The sequence below is a fragment of the Hyperoodon ampullatus genome, assembly GCF_949752795.1.
Source record: "Hyperoodon ampullatus genome assembly, chromosome: 1".
Taxonomy (NCBI): Eukaryota; Metazoa; Chordata; class Mammalia; order Artiodactyla; family Ziphiidae; genus Hyperoodon; species Hyperoodon ampullatus.
Genome location: NC_136914.1, coordinates 144,433,223 through 144,451,269, shown reverse-complemented (window position 1 = coordinate 144,451,269; position 18,047 = coordinate 144,433,223). Strand labels below are relative to the sequence as shown.

Here is an 18,047-nt window from a genome sequence, read left to right as displayed (position 1 = left end):
CACTGCTCCCGGGGGCGCGGCGGGATCAGCCTGCGGCGCCAAGCAGCGTGCACTGCGTCCCGCCGACCAGCCTAGGTGCACTCCAGCCGTACCCGCCCGCCGCAGCTCGGGCCAGCCTACCCACCCGCTGGCCCGCTCGAGATCGTGTAGGACCGAGGAGGTTGTGAAAGGCGGAGGCAGGCACTGCCGGGCGTGGAGGGCCAAGGACGCCCCCGAAATGAAGCGAGCAGCCCGCCGGAGCGGCGGCTGTTCATGCAGTTCAAGTATCCCGCGACTATTGAAATGGACCAATGAAAAGAGCCGAGGCCCGTGACGTCACTCGGAGCGACGCGGTCGCAGGCGAGTGAAGGCGGCTGCGAAGGCAACCGAGCAGGGGCGGAGCGGGGCGAAGAGATGTCGAACGGCGGCAGGAGGAAGTACGCGCGCCCGGCGGGGAGGCGGGGCCTAAGTCTACTGTGACTTTAAATAGGGCCGCTAGGCGGTCCCTGTCTCGGGGCAAGGGCTGTCACTAGGATAAGCTGAATTAAACTTTAGCAATTAGTAGCGGGCCGCCCCGGCCTTCTGCCCTAGGACCTCCAGTTAGCTTGACTGACTAGTTTCTCAAGGTCTAAAACCTGATCCGGCCACATACTGGCCTGGTGGTCTTGTTCAAGTTATTCAGTGTCTCCAATTCTCAATTTTCCTATCTGTTAATTGGGAATAATATCTACGCGTTATACAGTTGTCGTTAGTATTAAATAACGTGCATAAATCATTTAACACGCTGCTTATGTAACTGATATAATATTGGAAGACTATAATGTCATCTTACCATTTAGGTGTTTCTTCACAGACTTAATGCTTTTTATTTTTCCTAATGAAGATGCAATTAATTTAAAGTGCCACCTTGAACTGTTGATATATGTAACAAACAGTAATATACTACAAGAAATTCAACTAGACAGTCATTAATTTTTATTTCTTTTTTTCCCCAAGGTGTGGCAGCCGACAAAAAGCACGGAGTAAAATTCTAGTGACCTAGATATAATTATGTGTTCCATTTAGAAATGAAGGTTGTTTAAACATAGTAAAAACAATATGACCTTATAAAAGTAAAACTCTCTTAGCAATATGTGCCTTTAACAAATTTTCACATTTAATATACAAGGCTTGCACATAACTAATAAATATAATGGTATAAAATTAAGAAGCACTGTTGTTTTCCAACAAATTCATAAGTGTGCCCTTCTTAAAAACACACAGAATAGTTTATTTTCTATTGTAATCCTTATGCTATTTTAAACAACCTTTAAGTACAATATTCACCTGAATATGAATAAAATATGAATTAAGATTAATGACTTCCATAGCCTTAAAGTCATATTTCCCTCCATTTATGATAAAAAAGAAATCAGTGGATATTAGTGCAGGAAAATCTAAGAAGCTATCACTATTTCGACACTATTCAGATGTGGTATACTTGTATATAACCCTACTTGTTACAGCACATCAAGTTAAGATCCCCCCAGTCTGTGCAAATTCTGCTGATTTCCCTGGCCAACTCAAGTATTTTACAAACTGAGCATGGGTCACAAAACATTACCAAGCAATGGCAAAATCAATTGTAAATCAATCTCAATTCCTAAAAAAAAATTTGTTATTTCCCCTGGTTGACAACATACATAGTAACCAGAACGCAATCCAGGCACCAGAACTTGTGTTCCACCTTTACAAAATAATAGCATGTCCTCTTAAACATTTAACCTCACTGAGAATGTTTTCTAACATGATTTGACAAAATAATCAATATATGTTGTCAAGATCAAATGAGGAGGGACTTCCTTGGTGGCACAGTGGTTAAGAATCCGCCTGCCAATGCAGGGAACACGGGTTCAATCCCTGGTCCAGGAAGATCCCACATGCCGCGGAGCAACTAAGCCCGTGCACCACAACTACTGAGCCTGTGCTCTAGAGCCCACGAGCCACAACTACTGAAGCCTGCGCGCCTAGAGCCCGTGCTCCACAACAAGAGAAGCCATCGCAACGAGAAGCCCGCGCACCACAACGAAGAGCAGCCCCCACTCACCGCAACTAGAGACAGCCCGCACACAGCAACGAAGACCCAACGCAGCCAAAAATAAATTAATTAAAAGAAAAAAGATCAAATGAGGTAACATACGTAAATACATTTTGAAAACTGTAAAGCAGTTTATACATATGTGTGTTAGCTTATTAAATATTTGAATATATTTTTATTTTCCAAATAGTTCTCGATTATTATAAACATTATAATTATTATAAAATAATTATTTTATATGATGATTATTATAAAACATCCACTTGAAAAAAATTCATTAAAATCCCTTATAATCATTCCACTTGTTTTAAAAATAAAAATTCTCTTTATTTTTAAAAAGTTCCATTTGTCAAAAAAAATAGAAACATTACTAAAAAAAAGTCGTAACATATATTTTTAGATAATATTAAAAAACGCACTTGAAATAAAAGTATATACAGTTAGCTTGCAATTCTATTTTAACATTTTTCATTTAAGCATACAGCTTCTTTGGAACTTTACCTTATTTATATTTCATGCAGCATCAAAGAAAGCAATCAATGCATTTTGGTCATAACTGTCCAGAATCTCCAGTAAAAGAGGCACTTTGGTTTTTACATTGGTGCCTTTGAATTTGAACTTATCTATGAAAAGATCGGTGATCATGCCTATAAAGAAAAAAATGTTAATTTTCTGTCATTAATTCTATTAATGACACATTATTTAATGAAAGTAAGCGACTGCTTGATAATCTATTTCTAAGCACCTGTAATTCCATTATTTAACATACAGAAATCTGAAAGGATTGATGCATTAAAAAATATTTGGGGGGATTTTAAGGCAAGTTTCAAAATATAAATCATTTGGCTAATAACCCTCTTAACAATTGGTTATAAGCTATTAATTCAGACAGTCAACTTGCTGGCCAGTTTTGAACTGCTATTGGTATATATAAAGTTACAATAAGTGGGGTTTTTTTTTTTGCACCAGGCTGACCATTTTGACATAGTGTAGACATATTCTGTTCATAACAGCTTTATCTGAATTAAAATATCCCATCTATATGTTGACGATTCTTAGGATTTGACTTGAAGGCAAATATTTCTAGTTTCAAAGATCTGGGCAAATTATTTCACCTTTGAGTTTTTGCATATATATAGTGGGAATAATTCAAGCTATCAATCTTTTATCCAAAACTCTTGATGCAAGATGTGTTTCAGAATTTTTCATATTTTAGGAAGATAATAAAAGGAATATACCATAATATACCATATATATGGCATAATACCCGTGGAAAGTGAGTGGCAGCACCTGATAACAAAACATAACATTTCTGCAACAAAATATATGAATATTCATACTAAGTGGAATAAAAAAACTATAAATAACCTCGTATCAGTTTAAGTGAGGTTTTATCATTAATTCAGATCAAGTCAGATTTATTGCCAAATGATTTATGAACAAAGTTTTTGATTTCAAAGCTCTATGGACTGTGGAATTGGTGATAAGATATGGTGGTTCTGCACCACCCATCTTCTAAGTTGTAATGGGGATAAAAGATCATGTGTTTGCCATATAGTAAATATTAAGATATTAGATATTATTGTTACCGTTTATGAGCAAGTCTCTGGGCATAAAATAAATTCATTAGGTAGATCTTAAGGATCAATACAGACTGATGATACCAACTGACTATACAGAAGACTCGGCACACTGCAAAAACTTGCATTTGGGGGCGAGGAGGTTCTAATGAAGGCTTTGCCACCACCTACCTATGTGACAACACATTCTTAAGCTCAGATTTCAGTTTACAGATGTGAAAACCAGAGATAACACTATCTACCTTGCAGAGCTGTTGTAAGGATTAAATATCCCCCATGATTATAAAGATGTTATAAATAAGTAGGCATGCTATGCACAATAGGTCTTATATAAAGATCACAAAAAATGTTTCCTTAAGCTGTTCCTTCCTTCCTCCCTCTTGCTCTTGCTTTTTCAATACAACTGTGAAACATTCAACTTCTCACCACCAAAGCAGAATGAGTTTTAAACGTAAATTGACACAGCACATATATACCCCCTATTAAATCTTGCATAAAAATATTAAATGCTGCATTTTGATATTTCAGAATAGCAATAAAAACTGAAAATTATTTGTGTGAAATATAGCCTAAGTTGTAATGCTTCACAGGTTACATTCATTTCACACTGGGTTTCTTCATATATATAGATTAATTCATTGCATTACACTTATTTCACTTCTTAATATTTATTTGTATTTTATCTAGTAAAAATATTAAACATTAAAACCAACTTGACAAAATAAATATATTGGGCAGTACATGGGTTGTTACTGGTTCATGACTGCTGTAATCTTTGCCTATCTCCTTCTGCCCAGCTTCTCTCATGTGATCCTTTGCAAACAGCCAGTAGAAAATAAATAGGACAAGGTATTCTAGAATAGTTCACTAACCATAGAGTCTTTCAAGATGTGCAGGTTGCTTTTTGTATTCTTCCTGTAGGTGATCTGCCTCTTCTAGGATACAGCGATATTCTGGTATCAGAAAGTTTGTGTTTCCCTCATGAACCTGCAATTCCTTATTTAAAATTAAAAACAGAAGCACTTAATGTACAAAATTTAATCCAGTGTAAAGTGGATTTAAAGTGGAAAACTTTAAGGTCTTTACAATTTTAGAAATCCCATCACAATAAAATAATGATTATGAGTCCCGTGACACAAATACTTACTTTTAAAGCATCAATTAATTGCACTTTCTTAGCCAAAAGCAATTGGTACTCCAGCTTTGGGTGGATTAGCTTTAATGTGTGTTTGACTGATACTTCATTTATCTCTAGAAGAAGTTGAGTCAGGCACAATTAGATAAGTCACTTTGATCAGGAACATTCTTATTGTAACAACAACAACCCCCCCAAAAACAGAAAGAATGATTCTTTTTTTTTTTTTTTTTTTTTTTTTTACCGTATGATATGTTGAGGTTAATTTTCCTTCTTGTAGCTTCTTTAGAGAGCACATCTTTTAGGATGGATATAGTAGAAATGTTGTCAGATTTAAAAACTCCTTCACCTTTTCTATAAAATTAATATTTTTAAAAGAACAGCTTTAAAAGGAAATACATCCAATAAATATGTCCAGTAAATACATATTTTGCGAATAGGACCTTGTGTTTAGACTTCGTTTAATTTTAGATTTCTTTATATACACATCTCATTATTAATGTAAAACATATTTAAACATGTAACCCTTTACTGTTGTAGCAATTCAAGTTCTAAACATACTTGTAAAACTGAATAAAAGATGTTAGACACATGCCTCCGAAAGATACGACAATTTATATAAGTTCTTCATTTGAAACACCTTTTTTTCATTTTCACTAATAAAATTTCCAATAGCTAACCCCTTATGTATATAAAATGCATTTAGAATTGCTTGCTTTCACATAAGTTTTTTTATGTAATCACATAAATTACAGCATGACTATATGCTTCATCCTTAAAAGAAAGCTAATATCAAACCTAAGAGTAACATCTTCTGTTCTTCCATGCCCAGCATCCATTGCCACTTCTTATGTTCACAGGACCCTTCTTTTTCTTTATGGAACCCCTCCTTCTCTCCCTCTCTTTCTCTCTCACCCTTTTCAATCCATATAGTTTCATTGGCACTGGCCCCAACCCCATTTCTGGGACTTCAGGAGGAAGTTTTCGGCAGCGTATTCCATACACCTGAGCACAGTGGTTCACGACTCAACGATGATACTCAATCCTGGGACTTTTATTGGAACTAGTGGGAAAGAGAGGCTATGGTAGCTGAAAAGATATAAAGCTGGATGGAGCTGTTGGTGGCCACCATGGCACTACATAGGAAAGCCAAGAGAAGACAAAAACAGAGCTGAGCAATGGAAAGGGATAAAGTCTTGACAATATCAGTTAAGCCACTGATCCAGTTATGCTTGAGGCAGACTACTGCTAGTCTTTTAAGTTATATGAGCTAATAAGTTCCTTTTATTTGGTTAAGCCTGCTTACGTTTGTTTCCTTTTTTTGGGAGTGGGGAGTGCGCGGGCCTCTCACTGTTGTGGCCTCTCCCGTTGCGGAGCACAGGCTCCAGACGCGCAGGCTCAGTGGCCATGGCTCACAGGCCCAGCTGCTCTGCGGCATGTGGGATCCTCCCAGACCGGGGCACGAACCCGTGTCCCCTGCATCAGCAGGCGGACTCTCAACCACTGCACCACCAGGGAAGCCCATGGTTCCTTTTTATGATGACCAAAATTTTCCTAATTAATATATACCATCTTTTACATATTCAGTGTTGCCTTTTTATTTGCTTTTATATTGACTGCTGTAGGCAAATGCTAATTCTTTTTTTCTAGAAAGATGAATAATACACACTTATTTTGATCCCAATTATGTGTTAGAAATGAGATTTTTTTCACTAGTCTTCAATTTTAATTAATGATATTTAACATTAAATACTTATACAGTACCTGGCACTGTGGAATGACTCACATGGTTTATCTTCCTTTAAGCATCACAATTCAGTGAAGTAAGTGCTACTATTTCCATTCGTCAGAAAGGAAACTGAAACCCAGAAAGTTAAGTAATCTAGCTAAGAGCAAATAGCTGGTGAGTCACAGAGCCAGATTCAAACCTAAGTGTGTCTGTCTCCAAAGTACATGCTTCTATACTTCTTCCATATATATGTATTTTATGGAACAAAAAACATTTATTGAGTACCGCTATGTTCAAAGCCCTGTGTTAGATACTTGGAGGATACACACAAAGTTAATTAAGAAATAAACTCTGCCCAGAGCTTACAATCTGATTTAGAGACAAGCTTACATAAAAATTATTATATACTTAAAAAAAATAGCAATAAAAACCTAAGGCAGGTAAGAATAAAATGTTATGGGAACAGAGAAGAGAATCAAGGAAGACTTAAAAAATGTAGCTATTGAGTTGGGCCTTGAAGAATAAGTAGAGTTTTGACTATTAAGGAAAGAATATTTAAAGACACAGAATGGTAAAAAGCAAAGGTATGCTATTATAAAAATATGTAGTATGCCAGGGGCCTGTCAAATTGTCTGCTATGATTAAAACGTGAGGTTCACTACGGTACTTCAAAACTGAAGTCATAATTCCAGGTTTACACAGGTAAGATCCCCTGGAGGATACAGTGAAACACCCCCATAGAACTGATGCTAAAACCAATTAGATTTCTGGAGAGTTCTTGGTCCCAAAGGCTATATTCAGAGGTAAAATTATGTGTTCACTGTTGTTTCCAGAACCTAGCATGGTAAAGTCACAGCTAGGAAGCGGAAAGTAGAATACCTCAGTAAACTGCTTAGTGAGAGAAGCTTTAAGAGACAGAGACAGAGAGAAGATAAGAAACCTCCTCCCCTCCAAACAAACAAAATTAAAAAACAAAAAACAAAAACAAAAGATCAAACAAACAAAAACAACCTACAGATGTGAGAGAATGAGAATGCAAAAACCTTGAAGAAGTATGAGGGTACAAGCTCAAAGCAGATGTAGAGAAATCAGCCTTACCCAACACATTCAGAAAAGAACAAAGGAGAAGGAAATTTTAGCCTCTACTATATTCGGAAACAGAAATTAGGGGAGCCTATGGGAGGTGAGTAGGGAGTGACAGTGAAGGGGGCAGGAGGGCAACTGGGAGCTTGAGAAGAGTGTCAAGGAATAATGACCTTCACCTCAATGTGGGAGCTTCAAAAGCCTGCATGTTCTAAGCTCTCAAGTTCTTGAACCATTTCCTATTTTTGCACAAAGAAATTCAATGGTAATTCTTCTTGTAATTCTTACTGGAATTAGGATAAATGTTCAAATCAATTTGGGAAGGACTTGCATGTTTACACTATAACTATAAAATATATTACTCCATTAAATCAAGTCTTTAATGTCAATAAAATTTTAAAGTTTTCTTCATGAAGTTCTATGTATTTCTAATAAAGAATATTTTTACAGATTTTATATGAACATTTTGTTATTGTTATTGATGTTCCGAAGAATCTTTTTAAACAATTTATTTTCTAACCGGTTATGGCTGAGAATTGGAAAGGTATTGCTCTTTCATATTCATCTTTAGTCAATCATTTTTTAAACTCATTAATTCCATTTGTTTTTCAACAGATTCTCTTAAACAGTATAGTTTTTCAATCATATTATTTGCAAATTATTACTGCCTTAAAACTTACAAAAATTTAGAAGTTCCATTTATGTAAAAAACACTTGTGAACCAGGAATAAGTTTTATTTACCTGTAGGTACTTTCAAGTTGTGTATCCAGGAAGGTGTTCTGAAAGTAAAATGTCACACATTCTCCTGCTGGAGTTTTTTCAGGAACTTCAGGCAGGCAAAAAACCACCCAGGAGTGAAGTTCAGCAAAACTGAACTGGCCTGTCAAAGTCAGTGTATTCATGGGTCTGCAATTAAATAGCAGAGGTACACATATTTGTCTGGGAATACACAGAGGTATTATATGTACTCAACACATTAAAAAACAGAATTTTGCAACAATAGTTACAAATAGAAAAGCAGCCATTTAATTTTTCTCAGATTAATCTTACCCATCAGATAAACATTTTGATTTCAAGGAAAAAAAAAAGAATGCTTACCTATACCTGTACTTTTAATATTCAGTTAAGTGACATAAATAGCTTGTTTTCATTATAACATGCCTTCACAAATACAGTTCAGTTTACTCAGGTAAATTCCATTTTTTAAAAGTTCATCTAGTGTTTATATTATAGGAACTACAAAACATAAGAATTTCCTAAAGGAAAAAATCAGCATAATGTGAAGGCAAAGAATTGGGCTTTTAAGTAAGATGTACATGGGTTTGAAACACTAGCTGCATGCCACTGGGAAAGTTAGGGAATGATACCTTCTATTTTGCAGGGATATGGAATTAACTTTCTATCTGCAAATTACACATACCCACAAAAGGTTGTAAAATAAATCAAATAAATTTAAAATAAATCAAATGGATAAAGAATTAAGAAAATGCAAGTCTGTGGAATTAAAGGTACAGAAAGAATTTTAAGAGAATACAGAATAGAAAGGACTTTTGAGATCGCCACACCAACTCTATTTGCAGATGAGAGAACTAAAGCCCAAAGATTAAATTATTTTCCCAAAGTCATGTAGGAACAGATATAAGGCTATAATCTGAGTCTCCTGAGTCCCAGTTTGCTGTTCATTCCAGAACACCACACTATACCTCCTTTAACAACTCTGACTTTTAAGCAGGAAGACACCCTCAGAGAATCCATTCTCTTTAATGTTTTCCCAAAACCTTCCTTAGGAACCTTTCTCCTTACATCTTATTTAAATTACGTATCTTTAAAATTATAAACTGCAATAGAAAAAACATAGGCTTTGGCCTCAAATCTTCACTCTGTTTCTCATATCAACAAGTTACTTACTTTTCCAAACATTACTACTTGTTTTGCCGTAAGACTTAAATGGTAACACCTAAGCACTGAGCATGGCACAGGGCAAGTAATCACTAATTGTTCGTCTCTTTCCCTTCTTCATTTAAGGCCATGGTCTCTCATTTTCGGAAAAGAAAGCAAAAAACTATAACCAGGAGGATGATTAAGTTGGAATGGAAGTTAGAAATAATAGGGACTATCACAACTAATGGCTCTACCAGTATTCCCTGAGGTGAAGTAGAAAGGAAATATAATGTTTGAGGCTAATACAATAAGGTCCTGTTTACAGAGAACTCAAATGCTAAACAGTATTTTCTCACGATAGATGTTTGAGACAGAGAACTATTACTCTACTGATTTCAGAATGGTAAATATATGAGAAAGATAGGAAAGTCCAGCTCAAATCAGCCTCTAAAAGAAGACAAAGACTCTTACATCTATCAGAAATATTAACACAGGTATCCCCTGCTTTTTGAAAGTTCACTTTATGCCACTTTGTTTTTACAAAAGGCCTACACGAGTGCCCATTTTTGGTAACCAAGAGAAATCCAAAGAGGATTTTTGCTTTTACCAAAAAAGGTGAAAAGCAAAAACAGCCTCAGCGTTCATTCTGCAGTGGCTGTTACCGAAGCAGCAACTACCCCAGCAGCACTGAGAGCGGCCCCGCCGAGTTCCTTCTCCAGGAACTACACTCAGCTTCTTAGCATCCGGCCACATAGCTTTGAACTGTCTGTGAGCATCTGTGCTTTATCCCAATTTATTTTGAGCATCCGTTATCAAGATGTGTCCTACAGCAACTGCTTCTTCGCTTTATGCTATTTTGGCTTATGAAAGGTTTCATAGGAACACTCTACTTTCAGATAGTGGGGGAAACTTGTACACAGCATTTAAATATTTATTTAATTTTTTAAAAGTACAACTAGCTACCAGAATTTACACTACTAAAATAAAAAGCAACTTTATCTGCATCATGTAATATCTTAAAAATAAACTTCTCCCTCCTTTGTCCTACCTGTCATGATCAATAAAGTGAGTTCTTTGATGGAGTGAAAGGGGTTTGATAAGGTACTGGCGGACCTGACATGTTTTGGGTTGAATTCTTGGAGTCACATATGCCTGAAGTGTGCCATACTGGCCTTCAATTGAGCGAATCTAAACACAAAAGAGGAAAGAAAATAAGAATAATCTAGCAACATAAAGGCTATCTTTAAAATGTTCAACACAAGCAAGCAGGTACTCAGACCTTAATCTCTTCTGTAATATGCTGAAGGAAATAAGGACATTCTATTAAATAAGAACTTTTTTTTTTTTTTTTTTTCCAGTACGCGGGCCTCTCACTGTTGTGGCCTCTCCCGTTGCGGAGCACAGGCTCCGGATGCGCAGGCTCAGCGGCCATGGCTCACGGGCCCAGCCGCTCTGCAACATGTGGGATCCTCCCGGACTGGGGCACGAACCCGTGTCCCCTGCATCGGCAGGCGGACTCTCAACCACTGCGCCACCAGGGAAGCCCAAACAAGAACTTTTTACCTCTACAGTAAAAGAAAATTTTAAAAGATTTTGGAAATCAAAAGCAAAATTAATCCATCTATGAAAGTCATCCCCACCACATATTTTTAGGTCTGTCATTCCAAAAGACACACATTCTCACACACCACCCTATCACATCTAAAAGTGTAGGTGTATAATATATTGTATAAGATTCACATAAAAATGGTTAAAATTTAGACATTTTTGTTGAAGGGATAAGTGGGTCAATAACTAATACTTCATTTTCTCAGAAATAGGGGTATTATAGCATATGGCTATTTTTATAAAAACCTACTGACAGAAAAAAAAATGTTTCCAAGAACTTAATTCTTGACTTTCTATGAAAATAGAGAAGCATACTCACAATCTAATTATGACATATCTGGATTAGGAAATTCTTTTTAAGCTATTTTGAATATGGCTAGTTGGATATCCTGAGAATTTAAGACACTTACAGAAAACCCTAATTCATGAAATTGTGAAGACCTAATTTTAGGAGTTAGAAAGCGGTCAAGTTTCTCCCTCCTGTCCTTTTCAGCTCTTCTCTGTTCCAATTCATTAAGTGGATTGTAGTACCTCTTGTATTACAAAGGCAGCTTCTCTAATCTAACTGATACATCCGTTCATACTTTTCCTGGCATGTGAGGGGGAAAAAAAATCAATGTTTTACCTAAATGGGAAACATAAATAAAACTTTAAAGCAAGATTTTTTGCAAATTTTATACTGAAAATATTGTTCTGAATGGGAAGAGAGAAAAGATAAGGAAAAGAATAAAAATACAGAAGGAAAATAAAAGATCGATCTGATAAAGCTATATTTTAGGGTTTCTTTTTAAAGGGTAAGCTTACACTGGCACATAAGTTTTTCCACAATAAGTTCACAATTAGTACAACACGGGGAATATAGCCAATATTTTATAATAACTGTAAATGCAATATCAACTTTAAAAAAAAGAATATAATTGTTCATAATATTAAGAAAAGTCATAATGCTTTCTCTGATTATATACTTCATGTTCATTATTTTAAAAATCCACACAATGTGCGAGTCCGCCTGCCGATGCAGGGGACGCGGGTTCGTGCCCCGGTCTGGGAAGATCCCACATGCCGCGGAGCGGCTGGGCCCGTGAGCCATGGCCGCTGAGCCTGCGCGTCCGGAGCCTGTGCTCCGCAACGGGAGAGGCCACAGCAGTGAGAAGCCCGCGTACCGCAAAAAAAAAATAAAATAAAAATCCACACAATGAAGAAAAATTAGGATTAACATATAAGTAATCTGAAATCCTACCACCCAGAGATGATCATTATTGTTATTGTGATAGTCAACCTTTCATACATCTCTCTATGCAGATGTACAAAAATAAATGCATAACTTCACATGACTAAATTATATTTATATCATAGACATCTTTGTTTTTATTTCTAATAACCACATTTTTCCCTTATCTCTGCCTCTCCTAATACCATCACCTCCCTCCCATTCCCATCCCACTCATACCTTCCCCCTATTGTATGACCTATCATATCAGACAGGTATGTTTCTTTTTATACATTTCTTCATATTATAGATAATATATATACATATGTAGGACTTTTATCTGCATTTTGTGTTTTTCATGGAATTTGCTCCATGTTAACAGGAACTGACCAACTCATTCTTTATTGCAGCTCTGCAATATTCTGTGAAATGGATAAACAGCTATTTATTCAAACATTAAATTACTGAGTGTTCACTTTGGTTCAACTTTTCTGCCTCTACAAACAATGCTGCAGTTAATTATATACATATCTGTGTGTACAATACTGTGATTTTATTGCTATGAAACAGATTCCAACAAATGGGATTATAGCCTATTTTACCAAAGTAGCAATAACAATTTTTATTTCCTTCAGCTATGATTGAGAGTGTTCTTTTCCTCATCCTGCCACCTGGTAATTCTGCTTTTTCAAAATTTTTGCCAATCTGTTAGACAAGCAGAAACTGATTTTTGTTATTTTGAGTTTCCCTAACTGATAACGAGGTAGAATATGTTCTTTTAATATTTGTTAGCTATTTTGATTCCCTCTTCTGTGAACTGCCTACCCATATTGGCCTATTTTCCTAATTGGGTAGTCTTTTCTTTTAAGGAACAAGATTCTTTCTTTCTTTGGCTGCATTGGGTCTTAGTTGCAGCATGCGGGATGTTTCATTGCAGCGTGTGGGCTCAGAAGTTGTGGTGCGTGGGCTCTCTAGTTGTGGCATGTGGGCTCCAGAGTGCATGGGCTCAGTAGTTGCAGCACGCAGGCTCTCTAGCTGTGGCACACAGGCTCAGTAGCTGTGGCGCATGGCCCTAGTTGCCCCGTGGCATGTGGGATCTTAGTTCCCCAAACAGGGATTGAACCCACGTCCCCTGCATTGGAAGGTGGATTCTTAACTACTGGACCACCCTGGGTAGTCTTTTTAAACAACTTATAGGCAGTCTTCATATTCTGATATTCACCCATTATCTGGAAGGCAGCTTCTTTTTGAAAATAACTAGGTACTTAATTCATCTGAATTTATCTTTTACAATATATGACATAAGAATCCACTTAATATTCTTCCAGATGTATGCCAGTTGTGCCAATAGCAATTTTTATTTTTATTTTTATTTTTTTAATTAATTAATTTATCTTTGACTGAGTTGTGTCTTAGTTGCTGTGGGTCTAACCACTGTGCCACCAGGGAAGTCCCACCAATAGCAATTTTTAAATAAAAATAGTAATTTAATAGAATTTTCCCTACCTAAAAATGCTGTGCATTAAATTCCCATAAATATGTGCTGGGCTATATTTCTATACTTTATCTTGTTGCGTGACCTATTTATTTAGGCCTTGTAAATACCCCACATTATTTTTATTATAGTAGTTTTATAGTACATTTTACCATAGGGCAAGATAAGTTCCACCTTTTCTCCTTTTTTATAGTTTTGTTGGCTCTTTTCAGGCATTTACTCTTTCCTCTGAACTTTAAAGGTATTGTATCCAATTTTAAAAAAGAACATAGGTTTTTAATATTTTTAGGCCTACTTCCTAATTTATTGGCACAATCTAGCTCAGTGAATGTAATCTAAAAGTTTAATTAGGTTCCATAAATATGCTGAAGTATATTCCTTTAGAACTTATACCAGTTTTCAATTTTTCTTTCAAAATACATGAAAGGGGACTTACACAGATGAAAATAAATTGTTTAGAAAAAAATTACATTTTAACTGGAACTTCCTTAACCAGATATGAAAAAGTTATTGTGCAATAGCATCTCTCTTGAAAAAAGCACACTTTGAGTTTCAGAACATCAGGAAAAAGTTATAGTGCTTAATTTTTGGATCATAAACATATCAAAAATAAATTTTTTTTAAATTTCACACTAAAAATTAAATAACTAAAATAAACTTGTGTGCTACAATCATTATTTAATTATAAAAGTGATTATGTTAGTAAATTGCAAAAGGAAACTTCAAAGATTTTCCCTGGAATAGTTGGTAATGACATCACTGGAATGCAATCAGAAAAATCCAGATAATAGGAGAATATAGGGCAAACGCTCAGATACTTCAATAACCAAATTACCTTATTTGGACCATGATTGGATCAAACAAACTAAAAACAAAAAACACTACACTAAACATTTGATAATACTAAGGAATTACTATTATTTTTCTTAGGTGTGATAACAGTATTGTGGTTATGTTTTTTGTTTTTTTTTTTTGCAGTACGTGGGCCTCTCACTGCTGTGGCCTCTCCCATTGCGGAGCACAGGCTCCGGACGCGCAGGCTCAGCGGCCATGGCTCACGGGCCCAGCGGCTCCGCGGCATGTGGGATCCTCCCGCACCGGGGCACGAACCCGTGTCCCCTGCATCGGCAGGCGGACTCTCAACCACTGTGCCACCAGGGAAGCCCTGTGGTTATGTTTTTAAAAAGAGTTCTTATCGTTTAAGTGGAGATATGTATATGCATAACAGATTCACTTTGCTGTACACCTGAAACTAACACATTGTAAATCAACTGTACCCCAATAAAAATTTTTTTAAAAATACAAATTTTACATAATCACTTAGAAAAAAGAGTTCTTATCTTTTAAACATATGTACTGAAATATTTACTAATAAAATTATAAAGTATCTTGTATTTGCTTCAAAATAATTTGGAATGGAGAGTGGCAGCATAAACAGGATTGTCATGAGTTGATCATCGCTGAAACTGGAATCATTACTTTTATGTATGCTTGAAACTTTCCATAATAGAAAATTAGAAAAAATATTTCCAGTTAGAGGAAATTTAGGATTGATAATTTTAGAGAACGTGACTGGTTGAGTGCTAACAGAAAAGAGAGTGGTTTGGTCCGATTTAAAACCTAATAGGTCATTCAACAGACATTATTCCAAAATGCTCATTTCAGGGAGAAATTTAATGCAAAGAAATGATACATATGTTGCAAGATTTACCAAGGAAAAAAAAAAGTTCAAACTTTCAAGTAAAGGTAATCTCAGTTTTACCTTGAGTTCCAGCCTTGTGGTATTTGCCTGGCACCGATAAGTGGCGAGAAGAAAGTTGTCATTTGACTAGGAAGAATTCAAAGTTGAGGGAAAGGATGAATCTATGTTTTCAACAATAACAACAGCACCAACAGTAATAATAATATTTATTTTTACTGAGCACCTATCATTTGGGTGGCACCATGCTATGAGCTTTACGCTTATTCCTACAAACAACCCTATGTGGTAAGTTTTAACAGATGAAGAAATTGAGGCCTGAAGGGTTAGGTAAATTTCCTAAATGCCAGTAAGTAATAACACTGGTATTCAAACTCTTATCTTTAAGACTCTAAAGCTCAATGCTCTTTCCATATTAAATCTCTCCAATAACACTTTAAAATGTTAATTGTTCTCCCAAAAATTTAACTGGCAGTGCAAACTCCTAATGTTTGTATTATAAAGGCAAAAACATCGATGTTCAGTGTTGAATGTATTTGATTTTCACACATACTTATAGACAACTGAGAAATATCTCATCTATGCATTCCCAGCAAATAGCATAGTGTCAAGTAGACTGTAGGCATTCAACACATTTGTTGAACAAAATTGGAGAGGTTACTTCAAGTATGATAACTTCTTAAAATTGAATAATAAACTACTAAAAACAGAAGAGTATATCTGTGTGCATGAATTGCAAAATCAGACAAAGCAACATGAACTATTTGATATGCAATTTTCAGGCACTGCTATTTCCCTATTTTTAATAAATACTGAAGAAATAAAAAGAATGCTAATGTTAAAAAGAAAATTCAAATGTTTTAATCTCAAATCATTTAAACTCAGCAAACACAGAGGATCAGTCAACTTAAAAATAAATATACTTTTGTGTAATTCAAAACAAATGTTATATATTTAAGTATTTATGGATAAAATTATATATATTAATTAAAGGGGACAGAATGTCTGGAATTTGGTTTGGAATGGGGAGGGAGAGGGTAAAGAGCATAAAACAATACTGGCCATATGTTAAAGTTAGTGATGAGTACATGGAGGTTATTATAGTATTCTTTCTCCTTCTGTATATACTTGAAATCTCCATAAGATTTGTTTTTTAAGCCATCATTCTAGAAAATAGGTTTTAAATTGGTATGAAATACTCATTTCAAAGAATCCTGCAGTGATATAAACAGGTTAATCTTTCACTGTAACTTAGGAATTAAAGATCTGAAGTTCATGCTAACTTGATTTTTTAAATGATCATAAAAATGTAGGTCTTAATCTTTTATGTTTTATTCTCAAACAGGGATGACAAAGCACATATGATAAATAATACAACTGCTATAAAATCTCTTATCAAAAAAAAAGCTTTACTCTGAAATTAGTTTGAAAATTATTCCCTAATATAATTATCAACTTTGTTCTTTATCTACTCTTGTTATCCTTCCCTTTTTAATGCCAACTCCAGTCACCATTTCCTGCTCTGGCTTGCCTTCTCCAACGCAGCTGCTCCAGACCTTCTCTGAACCCTAACTTCTCTTCAGGAGCCATACCTAAGCTCTGAGACTGCTAGTCAAGCAGTACCATGCAGAAAGAAGTGATACAGTAAGCGTGTCCAAAAGCTCTGATATGGTCTCATCCCAGGTACTTTGCACACAGTAAGTGTTCAATAAATGTCTGTTGAATGAAGGTTAAGCAAGAGTCAACAAGAAAAAGTGAGGAAAGACAGGCAGATGGAACAGATCATGTTTAAATGTAGGAATGTGTGAAGCTGTATAGCATTTTCAAGAAATCTTAAGAACTTCAATTTGGCAGAAATCATGTGCATGGGAGGGAAGGTAGCAGCTGGTGAGAGATTAAGTTGGAGATGTAATCAAGAGCTGAATTACAGAAAGTTTTTTATGCTACAGTGAGGAATCTTGACTTACATGCAGCTCAGGAAATAAGGAATCTTTAAAAGGTTTTGAGAAAAGGAATGACACGGGGATGTTTGTCTTTTAGGAAGGCCTCTCTGGTGGCAGTGCACAGCATAGCCTGGAGGTGACAGGCAATACTGGAGGCACAGAAACTGGCAGACGAGGAGTTCAAGCAAAAGCATTATGAGGGCCTGGAAGGTTAACAAGTGCAAATGAAGCAGAGTAGACGTAGAAGAGCAAGGAGGTAGAAATGACAGAAATTAGTGACTACAGCAGCAACCCCCTTATCTATGGTTTCACTTTTCAGGGTTTCAGTTACCCACAGTCAACTGTGGTCTGAAAATATTACATAGAAAATTCCAGAAATAAGCAATTCATAAGTTTTAAATTGCACACCATTCTGAGTAGTGTGATGAGAACTTGTGACATCCCACTCCATTCTGTCTGGGACATGAATCACCCCTTTGTCCAGCATATTCATGCTGTATATGCTACCCGCCCGTTAGTCACTTAGGAACCATCTCAGTTATCACATAGACCAACCTTCATGGTATTGCAGTGCTTGTGTTCAAATAACCCATGTTTTACTTAATAACAGCTCCAAAGTGCAAAAAC

General features: G+C 36.0%; 1 protein-coding gene across 1 annotated transcript in view; it reads right to left on the bottom strand.

Moving 5' to 3' along the window:
• Positions 1-2,443: 2,443 nt before the first annotated feature.
• Positions 2,444-18,047, bottom strand: part of BBS7 (Bardet-Biedl syndrome 7) — a gene marked incomplete at its 5' end in the record, with an annotated part of 42,487 nt that continues 26,883 nt past the window's right edge. The window contains 7 exons of the mRNA XM_079717980.1: positions 2,444-2,703; positions 4,509-4,632; positions 4,784-4,887; positions 5,016-5,125; positions 8,326-8,490; positions 10,514-10,653; positions 15,541-15,606. Of these exons, the coding sequence (XP_079574106.1) occupies positions 2,570-2,703; positions 4,509-4,632; positions 4,784-4,887; positions 5,016-5,125; positions 8,326-8,490; positions 10,514-10,653; positions 15,541-15,606 (843 nt within the window). The 3' untranslated portion in view covers positions 2,444-2,569. The remainder of the gene's footprint in view (positions 2,704-4,508; positions 4,633-4,783; positions 4,888-5,015; positions 5,126-8,325; positions 8,491-10,513; positions 10,654-15,540; positions 15,607-18,047) is intronic.